Source organism: Puma concolor, chromosome C1 (assembly GCF_028749965.1).
Source record: "Puma concolor isolate L17-30 chromosome C1, mPumCon1.1.hap2, whole genome shotgun sequence".
Lineage (NCBI taxonomy): Eukaryota > Metazoa > Chordata > Mammalia > Carnivora > Felidae > Puma > Puma concolor.
The window spans coordinates 166,670,622-166,690,031 of record NC_141674.1 but is presented as its reverse complement, the minus strand read 5'-3'; the positions used below and the strand labels follow the sequence as shown (position 1 = coordinate 166,690,031).

Genomic DNA, 19,410 nt, shown 5'->3' with positions numbered 1-19,410 from the left:
ATATTGGAGAAGATGTAGAGAAATTGGAACTCTTACACAGTGCTAGTAGGAATATAAAATGATGCACTCTGGGAACATGTTTGGTAGTTTTTCAAAAATGTAAATATGTACCTACCATTTGATTTAGCCATTTCATTTTTTGATTTTTTACCCAAGAGAAATGAAAGTATACGTCAATACAAGGATTTGTACATGAATGTTCATAGCAGCTTTATTTGTAACAGCCTCAAACTGGAAATAATCCAAATATTCAACAATAAGTGAATGGATAAATAGTGGTATATCTATATGATGGAATACTACTGAGCAATAAAAAGGAATAAACTAATTGATACATGCAACAATATTCATTAATCTCAATTATGCCTAGCGAAAGAAGTCATACCCTCAATCTACCCTCAAAAAGAGTGCATGATTAGATTTAGTACAACTGTAGCACATTTGAACAAATCTACAGTGATAGAAAGCAGATCAATGACTGCCAGGGGTGGGGGTAAGACTGGGATAGAGAGGATTATAAAGAAGCAAGAGTAAATCTTTGGGTTTGGTACATGTGTTCATTATCTTGATTGTGGTGATGGTTTCATGGTTATACTTGTGTACCAAAACATATCAAGTTGTACATTTTAAATAAGTGGAATTTATTGTATGCCAATTATACCTCAGTGAAATTATTATAAAGTGAAACAAGAACAAATGACTCCAAGGATATTGCCCCAAGCTGCACAAGAACTGAATTCCCATCAACTGAGAATGAGAAGGATAAAGAATAAGCAAATTGTGAAGGGAAAACGGAAATTCAATTTTTAAAATATTGAGTTTAAAATGTCTATTATATATGCAAAGTGGAGACATCAACAGGGCAACTGAAAATATAAGTCTCTATAGAGTTCAAGAAAGAACTCTAAGATGATGTTATAAATATAGAAGTCTTTGGCACATAAAAGGAATATTTAAAGTCAGCTGTGCTTCAATGAAGTACAGATAGTGCTCAATAAAAATTAGTGAAATGAATAAAAGTTCTAAGCACTTTACATGATTAACTTATTTCTTCCTAAAATATATATAAAGTAGGAATTATTACCTCTATTTCATAGATAAAGAAACTAAGGCACAGGGAAACGAGTCCTTGGGAGTAAAAACGTAAGTCACACATCCCCAGACTATTAACTAATAAAATACAGTAGCCAAAACTTTAATAAGCCTAGAAACAAATTCCCAAATCCACAATTGACATATTAATGACCTCTCTTAAATTTTATATATATTAAAATCAGTGTAAATCTATAAGCTGAAGAGATTAAAACCTGTGCTACCCAGCTAATACATTTGTGTCATTTAAGAATTTCTAGAAGGCTCTCTGTCTCAAAAATAAATAAACGTTGAAAAAAAAAAAAAATTAAAAAAAAAAAAAAAAAAAAGGGGCGCCTGGGTGGCGCAGTCGGTTAAGCGTCCGACTTCAGCCAGGTCACGATCTCGTGGTCCGTGAGTTCGAGCCCCGCGTCAGGCTCTGGGCTGATGGCTCGGAGCCTGGAGCCGGTTTCCGATTCTGTGTCTCCCTCTCTCTCTGCCCCTCCCCCGTTCATGCTCTGTCTCTCTCTGTCTCAAAAATAAATAAACGTTGAAAAAAAAAAAAAATTAAAAAAAAAAAAAAGAATTTCTAGAAGGAAAAAGCAGGATGTTTTAAGCTGGTTACCTCAGCTGATTAAGAAACTGAAGGGTACAGAAGTTTAATGAGGAAAAAGTTGAACTGGGATTGAAACAGCTATAGAAACTACATTACAGTCTACTGGAGGCAAAAAAGAAAGTTCTATATTGGCATTTAGGGAAATGACCTAGTAGGTAAAATATCAGAAGCTCCTAGTCTAGGAAAATGTCATTTAAATTTCAAGGAAATATGTTCGTTGAATTTTAATTCTAACCTTTAAAAAAAAAACTTGGAAAGGTTAAAATACTACATCAAATGCTATAATCAAAGACATAAAATTAGAGACATGAAAGGCCACTTTTTGTTATAAAAAAATTGCTGTGTTGCTAGGGCCTCATTCAGACATAATGGGAGACTAATACAGGACTTTTTACAGGTTTTTTTTCATTAAATACTATTATTCTGCCCCACTTAAGTTCATTTTGTGTGTGTGTGTGTGTGTGTGTGTGTGTGTGTGTGTGTTAAGTTCATTATATTATAAACTATAGTAATTAACAAAGGTAATTACTTTGACTTCTATAAAACCTTGGCTTATTGAAGATCTTTAACACTGCCTCAACCAATATGTTCAATTTCATCCAGTTCTTAGTTCATTAAATCAAAAATAAAGATAATAATCTAATATTTTTTTCAAAGCCTTTCATCCAGAAATGGTCAGTGGCATACCAATTTCATTCAACTTTTTACCAAGAAATAAGGAAAAAGACAATTAAAAAAAGATCGACAACCATCTCATCTCCATGTCCCATTAAAATGTAGAAGGGAGGAGTCTCTGTAACTCAAGTAGAACAAAGTGGTCAGTATTATTAACAACAAATTAAACTTTCTGATTTTTATTTACAACAGCTGAGTTATAGTCATCCTGACCATGTTTGCGTAGGTTGAAAATCAATACATTTTAATAATTACATGCTTAGAATCCATGAAAGGAACCTCAAGCTTTCCAAAAATTCATCAGGATACCAAAAAGTGTTACAAAGTCTCCAAGAGTTTGACTAATTCATGAGATGGGCAGTTTTCAATGAAATTAGGCACTAAAAAGTTCAATTAATAGCAAATACCAACATCTACCCAGTTGATCCAATTTATCATCAACTTCTGAGAATTCTATGTCCAATATGTTTCACTTTGCTCCATTTCTACTCTTTTATTGTCACTATCAGTTCTTGCCTGAATTATGCCAGAGCCTCTTACCCACCTTCATGTGCCCCTCCATCTATCCTCCACACAGGAGCTAGCCAGAACTACCTGAATACAGAGGTAAAGTTCAAACTTCTAGAAGGGGCTTTATAAGGCTCCTTTATAGTCTGATCTCTTCATGTTTAACTGGCTTCATCCTCTACCACTGCTATACATACACCCACCCAACATATAGAATGTGTGTTCTCCCACACACACACACTAGACCTCAGCCACACTCAGCTGTCTGCAGGTCCCCAAGAGCAACAGCTGCCCTTAAAGTCTCTGCACCTGCTGCTTTCTCCGACTGGATTGCTCTCTCCACTCCCATTAACTTTTTTGCTTTCACTCATCCTGAAGTCTCATTTTAAAAGCTGCATTCTCTGCAATACCTTCTTTGTCCAGTTCCTTCCCTCCTAACCCCATTTGATGAGCCATAATACCTTGCATTCAGCCTTCACCTTGCAATTCTCATTCTGAATCATAAGTGTCTATTTATCTAATTTTCTATTGTAATGTAAGCTTTCCAAAGGTAAGGGATGGTGTCTTATTCACTACCGTATCCTCAGTATCTAGCTCAATGCCTGACCCACAATAAAAGCTGAACAAATTTGCTCAGTGAATGTACTGTGAAAGGTACCCCATTCATAGAGAGGACATATAGCAATTTTGAAAATGTTAATTAAAGGAAGTAACATACCTGTCTTTCCAAATCCTGTCCTGTTATACCAGCCTCTACATGAGCTGTCAGATTGTTCTCATCAACCCAGAGGATTCGATTCTGTTGCAAATGAAGAAAAAATTCTCATCTCTATGAACTATTGACATTTTCTCAGGAAATATAGCTTCCTAATTCAAGGTAGCAAGTTACAAGACAGAAAATAAGCAAGTAGGGTTACCCTCACTACAAAATTCCATTTATCCCAGACTATAAAACATGACAGACATAGCAACTTAGGCAGTATATTGCACAAGAGTTGGTTTAAAAGATAGATTCTGTCTTTATTCATTATCAATTTGAATTAAACTGTACTTACCTTACGCAAATTATTTAACTGTCTACTTTTAGTGCTTCCTCATTGTACAGTGTGAATAGTAATACTACTCATAAGGTTGGTGTAAGGATTAAATGAGATGCTGCACATAAAAGCTTAGCATATGGGGGCACCTGGCTGGAATAGTTTGTGAAGTGTACAGCTCTTGATCTTGGGGTTGTGGGTTTGAGCACTCCACACTGGGTGTAGAGATTACTTAAAATAAAATCTCAAAAAAAAAAAAAAAAAAAAGTCTTAGCATACAAAGTTCCTGGCATTCTGTAAATACCATCTGCACTACTATTAATAGTTATAAATCATATCTAATTTAAGAATATCAGAAGATGGCCATTGTGAGATTAAAAAAAGACATGTGCATATAGTAAATGGCATTCCTACTATATTTTTAATCCGAAATAGGGCCAGAGGCTCTGGGTAGGAAACAAAGCACACCCCTGCCTCCTACTTGAAAAGAAGAAACTGAATATCATCTGGCTCAACTTACAAAATGTTTACAGAATGTTTTTGACATTCTTATTTGACCTAATTTTTTATATGTATGAATTACTTTGTACTATTAAAGTCAGACTTCTTTTCCCTTCTATTTGGCTGAGCAAACAGATTAACATATAGACCTTCTTCTGGATCCCACAGAAGCTTTCTTTGCACTTTGATATTTTCAATTTCATGCCAATAACTAATGCAGGTAAGTCTAGCTAATAACAAAAAGGAAAGAACGCAATAGACAATATGAAAATTGTCTTGTAGTCCAAATTTGAACACATACAAATAACTGCACTGTTTAATTCACAGGATTATGATAAACATTAAATAAGATGACATATGTGAATGTAATTTTTGTTTTATGTTATGTAAAGCTATCATTTTAATTATACTCTCACAATAAGACATAGTAATTTCAATATAACTATGGCAAATGAGTCTTTTGGTCTATACTAAACTGTAAGGTAAAAAGACAGAATCCAGTAATCTGAATAACTTATACACTTCTCCCCTAGTAGACTGGTTGTTAAAGTGATTACATGCTTGTGGTAATTATACACCTTGTATCTACCAGTGGTCCCAACATATTTTTGGTAGATCAAAGAAACTGAAAGGAGGCAAAGAAAAACAAACAAACACCTTTATGGGCACTCATAGAGAAACCTATAGAAAATATATAGGATACCCTATTATATCTAGTATACACTACCCAATACAAGTTAATGATAAAATAAAAACTTTGAGATCAATAGGTCTTAGTATTATTGTAGATATTTAAGTAGAAAACTGGCATTACTAATTATCATATTTTGTATACATTGTACCAGAAGTACTCGTGCAAAATCTTGCACACATACCTTATCAACTTCAAAGCAAATCACAATTATAAGTACCATCCATCCACTACAATATTTAGGAGAGTTTAACATTAAAGGCAGTGAATACACAAGGTTTTTCTACAAAATAAATGGTTAAAATTCTGCCATTTAAAATTCTGCTACAGAATTTTCAGCATCTATCTACTCAATGTAAAGACTTTTATCTCATTTAATCTTCAAAATTACTTTCTGTATTATTACTATTTTACAAATTCAGTAACAGATTTAGTGGTAAATTTGTACACAGTACACAGAAATTCAAAAACATTCCAAAGTCTATTCCAGAACAGGCTACTCTTAGGTAATCTTCTAAGGAAGATTCTTCTCTTAAACTCAGAGATAAGGACAAAGGTTAATGGGAAACTTTACAGAATAATCAGCCTATCACCATCTGAACCTGCTGATTAATTTTAGCAATACTTAAAGTGGACAAACAGATATTATGTGTGATGTGACATGACATAAAAAAATATGTCATCATCTACAAGATATCCTTGCTGAAAAAAACTTTTAAAGCTATGCCTGAATCTAACTAGACTTTATATCTAACTTCCAGGTCAGAGGACATACAAAACCTAGAGGAAGAGTTAAATGATACCAAGATGAAGTGACAGGCAAATTCAAAATATGATATAATTTATACTACAAATCACCTAGTTCCTCCAAAAGTCAGCAATATTCAAAAAAGAAGAAAGATAAAATGGGACTTAAGGAAACAACCAAAAGCTAACGTGGGTCTTGTCTCAATCCCCATATGAACAGATGAAGTATAAAATAAAAACAATTTTGAAACCACTGTAAAATCTGAATGTGAAACTCTATGTTAAATGACACAAGGAACTGTTTTTAAGTTTGACAGGAGCAACAATAATATAGTGAGAAAATGTTCTTTTAAAAACAGATACACAGAATAACTAAAACTATCATTGTTTGTGGGGGTGTAAAATGGTGCAACTACTCTGAACAAAGACCTGGAAATTGCTTGTAAAACTGACATGTACCTACTATGATTTAATTCCACTCTTACATATTGACCTAACAGAAATGAAAGCCTATGTTTACAAAAACACCTATTCAAGAATATTCATAATAACTTCATTTATAAAAGCCAAACCTGGAAAGAGCATAGGTGTCCATCCATAGAAAAATGGATAAACAAACTATGGTATAGTTATATAATACAGTATCACTCAACAGGAAATAGAAATGCACTAGTGATAAACTCAGGAACAGAGTAATCTCAAAAACATTATACTGTGTGAAAAAAACCTGACACCAAAGAGTATGTAGTATATGATTCTGTTTATATGAAGTTCTAGAACTAAAAGTGATTTACTCTGGGTGATCGAAGAGGGCTGGGGATTTGTTCGGAATTTTCTGAAGTCATAGAGATTTGACTAGCACAGGTGTAGACATTTGTCAGAACTCACGGAAATGTACGCTTAAGACGTGTGTATTTTATGTAAACATGTCTTTTACCTAAAAAAAAGAATTATAAAAAATCATAAACTTTCGATCCTAGTAATGATATACAAGCCAAAGTATTTGGGGGGAATGGTAGTGATGTCTACTACTTTAAAAAAATATCCAACAATAAGATAGGTTCATGGATGGACAGAGGGAAAGAATGATGGTGGTGGGTATATGACTGTTCATTGTAATTTTTTTCAACTTTTCTGTGTGGTTAAACATTTTCATAATAAAATGTTACGAAAGGAAAAAAACAGATACACAGAAATATTTACTTGTAAGTAGCATAATATCAGGATTTGCTTTTAAAATAGTAGAAAAACGGGGGCACCTAGGTGGCTCAGTCAGTTGAGCGTCCACCTTCGGCTCTGGTCATGATCTCATGGCTCTTGGGTTCAAGCCCAGTGTCAGGCTCTGTGCTAACAGCTCAGAGCCTGGGGCCTGCTCCAGATTCTGTCTCCTTCTCCCTCTGCCCCTCCCCCACTCACACTCTGTTTCTGTCTCTCAAAAATAAATAAACGTTGGGAAAAAATAATAAAATAAAATAGTAGAGAAACAAAGGAAGATAAAGCCAATATTACAAAATGTTAATAATTCCTTAATCTAGAAAATGGATATACTATTTTACTTTGCCATTTGAAAAAAATTTCTAATTAATTACATTTTAAAAACCTGTTTATACTAATGAAGGAATATGCAACCATGAATATTGTTGTTCATATAAAGATTAAATTCATACCCAAATTAAAGCTTTAAATTTTTTTTTTTTCAACATTTATTTATTTTTGGGACAGAGAGAGACAGAGCATGAACGGGGGAGGGGCAGAGAGAGAGGGAGACACAGAAGCGGAAACAGGCTCCAGGCTCTGAGCCATCAGCCCAGACCCTGACGCGGGGCTCGAACTCACGGACCGCGAGATCGTGACCTGGCTGAAGTTGGACGCTCAACCGACTGCACCACCCAGGCGCCCCGCCAAATTAAAGCTTTAACATGGCACAATGTCCAACTCTTGGACCACCATCAGCCAACATGTCACAAAATAATCCTATCATTCAAATTAGCTCTTTATTCTTCCACAAGCAAAAATGCAACAGCATTAAAATTTGGGGGGACAGGAGGCACCTGGGTGGCTCAGTCAGTTAAGCATCCGACTTCAGCTCAGGTCATGATCTCACAGCTCGTGAGTTCGAGTCCCGCATCGGACTCTTCTGTGCTGATAGCTCAGAGACTGGAGCCTGTTTTGTTCTGTGTTTCCCCTCTCTCTCTGCCCCTCCCTGCTCATGCTCTGTCAAAAATAAATAAACATCTAAAAATATTTTTAAAAAATTGGGGGGACAGGGGTGCCTGGTTGGCTCAGTCAAAATCCAACTCTTGATTTTGACTCAAGTCATGAACTCATGGTTTGTGAGGTCGAGCCCTGTGCCTAGCCTCAGGCTCTGTGCTGAGAGAGTAGAGAGACTGCTTGGTATTCTGATTCTCTCTTCCTCTCTCTCTCTGCCCTTACCCCCTTTCTCTCACAAAATAAATAAAGAAAATAAACTTTAAAAACAAATTGGGGAGACAAGTTTTGGTGTTCCAAATTAACTTTAACCAATGTTATGTGTTTTGCTTTTAACAATACAAATCAGGTCATCTACTATATCAATAGTCCAATCCATGACTCTCAAATTATCAATTTCTTAGGCTAATTTGGTAGAAACCACCAATATCTGTGCCTAAAAGTGAGTGAACTAAGCTTTCTGGGACCTGAAGACAAGGGTAAAATATAATGATGAAATAAATTTAAAACAAAATGAAAAATATACCTTTATAATGACAACTAAGACTGAGTCATAAGGAGTTTTTTAAACCAAACATTATCTTCAAGTAAGTCTAAAATTTTCATATACCATTTGTGAAGTGTCCAAAGAAATAATTGTTCTTGTCTCATCTGCAGGACACATTAAGCCGTATGATACACTTGTTCCTCCTGCCAAAATAGGAAACAACAACGCTATGTTTAATATTCTATTTTTTAAGCTAAGTTTCTAGGACAAATTCCTAATACAAAGTATACAAATAGGCCCACTAGAAAAGTAATACCTATTTCTACTTTGCAAAATGTAATTTGCAAATGCTAACACACTAAAAGCAAACTCACCTTTATTTTATGCTGCATGCCAAAATGAAGAAATATTATGGAGCTGAAAGCAATGGGATATGGCTCCATCCCCTGGGCACACTCAAGTGAAGCCCCTAGCAATTTGTGAAACTCCAAAAACATGATTAGAAAAGTTCTAAGCTAAAGATTACTGTGGAGATATCGCTTAAAAGAAAAAATACCCTTCCTAATTCAACTAAAGACACCTTACCTTAATTATGAGATTCATTTATCATTTGAAATAATATATTCTCATACAAAAAGACTTTAATAAACTAGAATATAAACAAGTTAAAGTTGCCTGGATTACACAATATTCAAACAAATTTATGTGTCAATAGTGAAAAGATGATTTTAATATAGAATAAATAATATATAGAAGTATGTAAACAAAGTACTCCTGTTTTACATTAACATTTGTTATCAAACGAAAAATGCTTTCTTAATACCAGTACAAAATAATACCGTGTTCTCAGTAAACACTATTTGCTTATCACAGTCCTTTGATATCAGAAAAATATTTCCCTGAAAGTGACACTGTAGGGCCTTTTCTCCATGAATTTAATTCAACCCAATTTATAAGCGGAAGAAGGAATCTGGAGCTCCTGATTTGTTGGGGTCCCACTTCCATTCCATCAATGCTAACTGAGTTAGTGAAGGCAATTTCCTTTGGCTTGTGTAAGTTATTAAAAAAATGTGGTTCATAAAAGATCAAGAGAGATCAAATTTGTCTTTAAATGCAAAGCAATGCTGTTTTTCAACATTAAAAGGTATTGTGATCTGATCATCATTGCCTTAGTTGATCTTTCACACTGCATAGCATTCCTCCCCAAAAGTATACACTGGGTATATTTAGCCTTTGAAAAATAACATTCACTCCATAAAGACAAAGGTTATAAAGTAATTGCTAAAGTGGGAACATTTTCTTGTTTAAGCATTAAGTCACAGTGTCAACTAGCATCCACATGGGAAAGAAGCCATGAGCAACATGGCTCAAACAGTTCAGGTAAACAGACCTACTATAAAATGAGCAACATAAACCAATTTTTCAGAAAAAACATATCATAATTACAAGAATGTTTGCTTTCAAAGGGATGGCACAAATATTTAGAATATAAATATCTTAAATTTAAAACAACACATTTACATAATATTAAAATTCAAAAGGCATAATACCTACCACCAATTGGTATGATACAAAGGTTATATTTGCACGCTAGATTCACAATCTTAACTACATCATCATGACATGCTGTTGAGAAAAGGGAAATAAATTAATCACAGGGACATGAGTAAACGCTAGGTAACCCTGCAAAATGAGGGTCTATTAAGTTCTTTAGTGTCTTTTTCATCATTTATGTACTCTTCATTAAGTGGCTACATTAAAACAAAATGTTTATTATTTATCTTTTTAACTTCTTGTTTTGAAATGATTTCATACTTACAAAAAAGTTGCAAATAAGGTACAAAAAATTTCCTTCACCCAGCAGCCACAAATATTAATACTTACATAACTATAGTTCAATTAACAAAACCAAGCAATTTACACTTACACGATACTATTAACTAATTTACAGACCTTATTCAAATTTTGCCAATTGTTTCACTAATGCCCCCTTTTCTGGAACTGCCAATCACACGCTGCATTTAGCTGCCACATCTCCTTACTCTTCTTTAATCTAAGACAGTTCCTTGGTCTATTTTTTGGTTCTCATGACCTTGACACTTTTGAAAAGCACAGGTCAGTTATTTCATAGAATCTCTCTCAATTTGGGTTTCTATGTCTCCTCATGGTTAAATTCAGGTACACAGTTAGGCAGGAATTCCACAGAAGTGATGCTGTGCCTTTCTTAAGAGCTACATCTAGAGGCACATGATACAGACAGGTCTCATTTCTGGTAATGTTAACTTTCATCATTTGGTTATAAAGAAATCTGCCAGGTTTCTCTACTATAAGAATGCTTTAATTAGTAAGTATCTTGTAGGGAGACACTTAATCTATATAAATATTTCTCATCATACTTTCACCCACTTATTTTTGCATTCACTGATGGTGTTTCATTCTGCTTTTAAACAAATTTTAAAATACTATACATAATACACCACATATATTCCTTTCTATTGTACACAACTGGCAGAGTACTCTTTATCAGAGTGTAAGCTATACAAGTAACAAATACCTGACAGCAGGCGACTTTAAATACAAAGCATAAGATGCTAAACCTCAATTTGGCTAGCAAGAGGGCATTAAGCCAGGGAGCTGGCATGGCAAAGAAACTATCTGAGAAAGATTAATCTCCTGATAACATGGAATGGCAAGGAAGAGAAAAAGACTTGAGGCAAGGAAATTATGCAAAAATCAGGTATTATTTGCTAAGGGATTGAAAGGGAAATTTAAGGATGTAAAATATACAAATGAATATCCATTTATGAAAGTAAAAATACTGGTCTATAAAAGTTATCATTTCTCAGGTTTGTTTAAAGCTAGGAATATGTCATTTGTATCATTCCAATTTTTAATGAAGATTCACTTTCAAGCTTTCAGATTAAATTTATAAAACTTACTATTTGTGGTAAAAAATGTATTAAATGGAATCCTAGTTTATTAATAACTAATAAAATACCCAAACATGACTATCAAAAACCTTTAACAAGGCAAAACTACTTCTAGGATTGTCAACTAATCAAAAGGTTTCTTTGACCACGTTATCTGACATGGCACTCCTTCATCCCACTGCTCACCTAGATTCTTGAGGTATGAAACATGATGATAAAGGGAATATTTTAGAAAAACTAACCTCTCAAGAATATATATAGGGTGACCTGGAAGAACAAGAAACTCAAGGTATGAGAGAGAACATTATAGACTGCTGCGAAAATTCAGCTATGCATTGATAAGGGCCTGGTTTGAAAACTAACATGGAAAATAAAAATAGAAGGACAAGGTTGGTAGGGACTGCCATACAGAACGGATTTTATAGAACAAAGAAACTTTTGTACAACAACTAACTCTGCATGTTTCCTAAATCTGGATTTTTAGAAATATCTGTATTTTCGAAAGTAAGACATACATTTTCATTATGGTAAATCCTCAGTACTTTAATATTCAGACACATGAAGAACATACCTAGAAAGCACACTCCAAGTTCTACTTAAGATTTATCAAAAGATTGTCTATTAAGGTTTCCTATGATAAGCAAAAATTGATAAATTTTGCTTTCTTTTCCAGTAAAAAAATGGAATAAATCTTGCCCAAATCTTGGTAATGAAGTAGCCTAAAGCTACTAAAAGAACACTAGAAGAACATACCCCACAGGTATCAACAAAGTAATTTAATCTCAGCTACACAGGCTCTTGCATTTTCCCCCTACATATGTCACCTCCCTCCTACCTCCATATTAAAGTATGCTTTTTTTCCCCTCAGATATTCCCTGTGAAGTAGAGGGATCACAACTAAAAACAGATGAGACAATATTTTGAAAAATAAAATACTCCCTATACTCCTTTATGGAGTTTGAAGAGGAAAAAGGATCAGATCACTGGAACTTTTGTAAAAGGTAATTATGGACAGTAAGGTACAAATATACCAATTCTACCTTAAATTTTCTACTAAAAGAGATGGGTACAAAAATCATATATATAAATATACTGCCTAATCATCAGCAAGAGCAAAATAACAACACAAAGCTCATCCTTCTTCTATCTCAAGCCAAAATCAGGAATGAAATTAATGTTTCAGAATTTAACTGTTTATATCAAAGACAATGGGTATCTTAAACAACTTGTTTCACCATTTGAAGACAATGCTTGTTAGCCCATGAAGTGATATCAACAAATTACTTACTAGTTTATAGTAATCAATAATTAAGAGTTTCTTTATATCTGAATATTTATCATTGATCAATATTAATTTCATTAAGCTTTCAAACTAACCAAAAATACATTTTGCTACCCACCTTCCAATATGATATTTATGTTTAAAATGAAGACTTAATCAGCAACAAAAGAATCAATCATTAAAACCAATAGTTCAGGATGATCCGATCAAGAATTACACAACTTTTGGTACACTAAAAATACAGTTACCTATACTTTTTACAACTCCTATGTTTACAAGTATGTATTTCCAAAACTAAATTTATTTAAGATTTCACAATACTAAATTAATGATGCAAAGGAAAAAAAAAAAAACTTACTTGGCCATAAAACTATATCAGGAATTCGCTGAAACATTCCTTCCCTGAGCAAAAATATCTCATGAAGACAATGACCTGTTTTGTATTTAAAAAAGAACATGTTAAAAACATCTTAATTTATAAGAAATTTTAAAATTAAAAACACTGCTTATATAAAGTTGCTTACCATGAGCTCTAAATACTCGATCATCTGCTTCTTGTGAATATGAAATATTAGTTTCTTTAAGGTCATGAAGAAAATCTTCATTTACAATAGAAGGAGGTGTATCACTAGGATTTAAGGATGCCTAGAAAATAAAATTGGTTTCTTTGACTTATTTCTAGAAACATAACTTTTGAATACCTGATTAGAGACAGTGACCATAAAATGTAACTGAGACAAAAGCATGGAAAAGTAACAACCCATACAGATACGAACTCTGTGACAATAACAAATTACAAATGGTCTGGTTAATCATACTCTGTATAAGTAATAGATGCCTTATGTTTCCTCTTTCACATCTTTGGCCCACCTTCTCATTATTTTTGAAGACTGCAATCAAGAACAAAGAAGATGGCAAAGTCTCAAATCTTCCATTTTAGATCAAGGAAACTGGGGAAAAGCTACTTAACTTTTGCATCATCTACATTTTCACCTGCAGATAAAATTTACCATTTCTTAGATTTCAATTACCATTTTAAAATGATCAACAAGAAACCTCGTCTATTTTTATAGAACTGCTTTAAAACTCACAACATATTATAATTTGATAACTTAGTTTCAACTAACAGGTAACCTGAAAAATAAATCTTCAACTTTAAAGCTATGTGACACTGGGCAAATCACCCAACTTCTCTGAGCCTTGGCTTCTTCATCTGTTAAGTGAGATTATCACCACTAAACTTATACAGCTACCATAAGGAATTAGAAAGGTCAAAAGATGGTAATTTTTGTGAAAAGCACCAAATACCATGCCTACGACAGAGAAAAGGCTGGCCAAATAAAATCTGCTATTAAAAAAAGCTATGATACAGTATCTGGAAAAAAGAAAAAATAAGAATATGTAAAAGAGGCACCTGGGTGGCTCAGATGGTTAAGCAGCTGATTCCTGATTTCGGCTCAGGTCATGGTCTCGCAGTTCCTGAGATCAAGCCCCACCTTGATCTGTGCTGTCAGTGCAGAGCCTGCTTGGGATTCTCTCTCTCCCTCTCTCTCTGCCCCTCTCCTGCTATCTCTCTCTCTCTCTCTCTCTCCCTCCCTCTCAAAATAAACATTTGATAATAATATTTTATAATAACATTTAAAAGATGTGTAAAAAATACATATTTATGTAGTGTTAGTATCTTATTAAAGAGTCTGTATTTAATATCCAATTATATAAGAAATATTTATTGAGTGTGTGCTATATACTAGGCACTATTCTAGGCCTTGGGGATATAGCACTGAGATAATCAGGGAAAAAAATCCTTGGCCTCATGGAATTTACATTACAGTGAGAGGAAATGACCAGAGAACCCCAACAAAAGATACACTGTTATGATTTTATTAAGTTATTAAAAATTGAAAAGGGCTCAAAATCAGAAAAAAGTACATGGAAAACTGGTAAAATTTCTGAAAATGGTATACATATTACATCAATGTAAAAAAAGATAATTATAAACAGCCAAAAGAAAGAACTGAGGAAATAAAAAAGAAATCTTGTAAGAAAAGTTCAAAGAATTTGGTTTCAGAGGGGTAGGAATTAACTGTTCACATAATTTCTTTAGTAGAATGACATGTAACAGTGGATTTATAAATAAAGCAAACAAGTACTCACTAAATACCTATAGCCCTCAATAGCGTGTTGGATACAGCAGAGAATATAGCATAGAGGCACCTGGGTGGCTCAGTCGGTTAAGTGTCTGACTCTTGATTTTTGGCTCAGGTCACAATCTCACAGCTGTGAGATTGAGCCCAACATTAGGCTCTGTGCTGACAGCACAGAGCCTGCTTGGGATTCTCTTTCCCTCTCTCCCCTCCCCATTCACACACATGCACACTCTCTCTCAAAATAAATAAAACAAACTTAAAAAAAAAAAAAAGAATACAGTGTAAGCCATAGTCCCTGCACTTATAGAACTTAAACCCAATTTAGAGGGACATGCAGAATACCATGCCATAGAAATAATAACAACAATAAATAATGAAAATCATAATAATATAGAGAAATGCTACTTCATTAGTTTGATATGAATACAGTTTAAAGTTTTTTAACCTCAACTACAGAAAAATGAAACTACATGAACAGACCAAAGTTCTCTATCACTCATACCTTAATCAAATTTTTACTTTGTAAGTCTTCTAAAATTCTGAATGTTTTGATATTAAAAGTAACATTACATTTTTATTTCAAATTATCCTATATTAATCCTGGATTACTGTCAGTTCATTAAATATCCTAAAAATGATAGCAACTTATCCTTTTGTAGCAGTCCCTCACAGAATGCATTCATTTGCACTTCACTACCACCCTAAGAGACATAGAACAGACAGTTATTATTCTCACTTCTCAAATTAAGGTAACTGAGCCTCAGAGAACATAAAAAGTTTGCCAGGCAACTCTCAGATAAATTCTGAGATTAGGATCTATATCTGTGATGCTGAAAAGCCATCTCTAGAAAACCTAGCAAGGCCAATTAAACCAGTAAACTTCTTAACAAAAAAATTACAACAAATGTATTAAAGCAATTATAACAAATTACAAAGATAACTCTAACTGATTTAGGATTAAACACATGCACGTGCACACACACAGAGACACAACACAGAGTTAAGTATGCTAGTAATCATTCTTATTTCTTACTTTAGAGGTAGTTCTATGCTCCAGGCTTACTCCAAGGGTATTTTGGATCCAGTCTCTAAAAGTTGGTAAAATCATGCCACTAAGAGGGTACCTAAGATTGCAAAGAAAATAAAACATTGGAGTAAGGTATCTTCATTTAAATTTAAATCTTAAAATTGGCTTCTAGTAATGGTCAAGTAGTTCCTACCAAAATGACCCTCTCACATATAACTATAAACTCTGGACAAAAAAAACAAAAACAAAACCCAACTCTGAAGGCAGTACAGACAGACAAAAACAGGCAATGGGGGATAAAGAGGTGTGATACATTTAGAAAAGTATACCTTCCAGATGTTTTTTATTTTTAAAACAAGTTTTAGCCTGAGGGACAGCCCCCGCTGGTGCCATAACAGGAAACAAAAATACAGAAAACCTCTAGTCTTCCTGCCTTGAAGAACCAGAAGGCAGTGTTTGCAGTGAACACAACAGCTGGGAAGAGTATAGAGAAATCACAGGGAAGGAGAGAGTCAGAGAGTGATGTATGCATAAACTTTCTCCAGATGTCTGACGTATGGAGCAGACTCGAGGCAGTCCAACTAAGTTTAAAAGAACCCAGCTGCTCACCACCACAAAAGGAAAGAAATGGGAATCTGAGGAACAGTCAAGTTAATTACTTGATGTTAAAAAAATAAAGCCTCTTCGGAAGAATATAATGGAATGCAGAGTTTCTACAACATACCATTAACAATGTCCAAGATGTATTCCAAAGTTACTAGACAAAAGACAAACAAGAAAGTATGATCCATAATCAAGAAAAAGGGCAATTAATAGGGACTGACTCTAAGATGATCTAAGATACTGGAACTAGCACACAAGCATTTTAAAACAGCTATAACTATGTTAAAGGGAAAAAGGGAAACGATGTTCCCAGTGAGTAAAAGAAAAAAATCTCAGCAGAGAAACAGAAACTATAAAAAGAACAAAATAGAAATTCTATAATTAAAACTCTGAAAAATTCATTGGAGGAACACAAGAGCAGATTGGAGATGTCAGTGAACTTACAGACAGAGCAATAAAACATATACAATCTGAAGAGCAAAGAAAAAGATTGAAAAAATAAACAGAGCTTCAAGGACCTATGGAACAATAGCAAAAGACTAACATACATAAAACATAACATATACATAACATACATATAGAGTCCTAAGCAAAAGAAAAAAAAGGGAAAGGAAATGAACAGTATTTGAAGAAATTAATGGCAGAAAGTTTCCAAATTTGATGAAAGACATAAATTTACAAATTCAAGAAGGCCAGAGAACACTGAGAAGATAAATGCCAAGAAACACACTACACACATCATGGTCAAATTCCAATATAAAGAGAGAGAAAGAGAAGGAGGATAAAAATGTTAAAAGCATCTAGAGAAAAATGACACATTACATACAGTGTAGTAACAATAAAAATTATGACCGGCTTCTCATCAAAAACAGTGAAATCCTGGAAATAATAAACAGCTGTAAGGAGGGGTTGCTGGGTGGCTCAGTAGGTTAAGCATCCGACTTTAGCTCAGGTCATGATTTCACGGTGTGAGTTCAAGCCCCGCGTCGGGCTCTGTGCTGACAGCTCGGAGCCTGGAGCCTGCTTCGGATTCTGTGTCTCCCTCTCTGACCCTCCCCCATTCATGCTCTGTCTCTCTCTGTCTCAAAAATAAACATTAAAAAAAATTTTTCTTGAAGAAAGAATAAAATAAAATAAAATAAAATAAAATAAAATAAAATAAAATAAAATAAAATTCTCAAATCAGTCTTTCTTTTTATATTATTACTTTTTGTTTCTTTCCAAGATTTCATTTGAATTCAAGCTAGTTAACATATTGCATAATATTGGTTTCAGGAGTAGAATTTAGTGATTCATCACTTACATATAACACCCAGTGCTCATCACAGGCACCCTCCTTAATGCCCATTACCCATTTAGCCCACCCCCTACCCACCTCCCCTCCAGCAACCCTCAGTTTGTTCTCTATAGTTAATAGTCTTATGGTTTGCCCCCTCTATGGTGTTTTTATTATTTCTTTTTTAAGAGAGAGAGCACACAAGCAGGGGTAGGGGCAGAGGAAGAGAGAGAATCCCAAGCAGCCTCCATGGTCAGCACCAAGCCTGACATGGAGCTCCATCCCACAACCCAAGGATCATGACCTAAGACGAATGAAAAGCTGGACACTCAACCTACTGACCCTCCAGGTACTCCCTTCTCTGTTTTTATCTCATTTTATTTTTCCTTCCCTTCCTCTATATTCATCTGTTTTTTTAAATATCAAATAGGAGTGAAATCATATGATATTTATCTTTCTCTGACTTATTTTGCTTAGTATAATACACTCTAGTTCCATCCACATTGTCGCAAACAGCAAGCCTTCGTTCTTTTTGATGGCTGAGTAATATTCCATCATATGTATGTATATGTGTATATACATATATACACACACCACATCTTTATCCATTCATCAATCAATAGATATTTGGGCTCTTTCCATAATTTGGCTGTTGTTGATAGTGCTGTTATAGACATTGGGGTGCATGTGCCCCCTTCCAATCAGTATTTTTGTATCCTTTGGATAAATACCTAGTAGTACAATTGCTGGGTCTTAGGGCAGTTCAATCTTTAACGTTCTGAGGAATCTCCACACTGTTTTCCAGAGTAGCTGTACAAGTTTGCATTCCCACCAACAGTGTAAGAGGGGTTCAAATAGTCTTTACATAAACATTAACAAAACAAAAATGACAGTGGAAAGGAGAAAAAATACATAAGGAACACATATGCTTTAACTAGTTAAGTTTCTTTTCATGCTAAAAAAAATCACAAGTGCTAAAAATCAAACTGAACGGGTATGTTTGAGGTACTATAATATGTTTTCATAAATCTAAAGAAATTGGAATGGAAGAAAGTATAAGACTCATAGCTAAAACAACTAAAGATAGTCATTCAGCATATAAAATTTTCTTCATTTCAGCTGAGGTAACAGTACAAATTCTGGAAAGCTGGTTATAACAGATATGCCACCGCTATGTGTTAGTTATGTTCCCCAAAAAGACCAGTTAACTATTAGGTTTTAATGCTGGATCTTTATATGTTAAATGTACAATTAATTTGAGTCCCTGTAAAAGTTATTAGAACCTTGATTTTCATGACAGAATCAGACCTTTGTGAATTCCTTAATTAACAAATAACATTACCCATAAAATAAAAAGGTGACCACCTTCAAGATACTTGAATGAACAGATAGAATTGGTGTTATTGTTTCGTGTAAAATTTAAAACTACATTCTACCACTAAGATAAACACAATATACTTCTACATCTGAATGCACAGTATTTCAGACTTTGAAGAAGTATCTTGCACAGAATATTCTATTTAAGATTTTGCTCCATTAACTACAAGTCCAGCACAAAACATACAAGATATCTGTGTCAGAATGTAAATTTTTCAATTGTACTTT

At 34.1% G+C, this 19,410-nt stretch overlaps 1 protein-coding gene across 1 annotated transcript in view; it reads right to left on the bottom strand.

Annotated features, from left to right (window-relative positions):
- The window catches only part of AGPS (alkylglycerone phosphate synthase), a 145,147-nt gene that overhangs the window by 85,077 nt on the left and 40,660 nt on the right, over positions 1–19,410 (bottom strand). Inside the window, exons 3-8 of the mRNA XM_025935115.2 lie at positions 15,933–16,023; positions 13,277–13,397; positions 13,111–13,185; positions 10,095–10,166; positions 8,664–8,743; positions 3,588–3,668 (exon numbers count right to left, since the gene is read on the bottom strand). Coding sequence (XP_025790900.2) covers positions 3,588–3,668; positions 8,664–8,743; positions 10,095–10,166; positions 13,111–13,185; positions 13,277–13,397; positions 15,933–16,023 — 520 coding nt within the window. The remainder of the gene's footprint in view (positions 1–3,587; positions 3,669–8,663; positions 8,744–10,094; positions 10,167–13,110; positions 13,186–13,276; positions 13,398–15,932; positions 16,024–19,410) is intronic.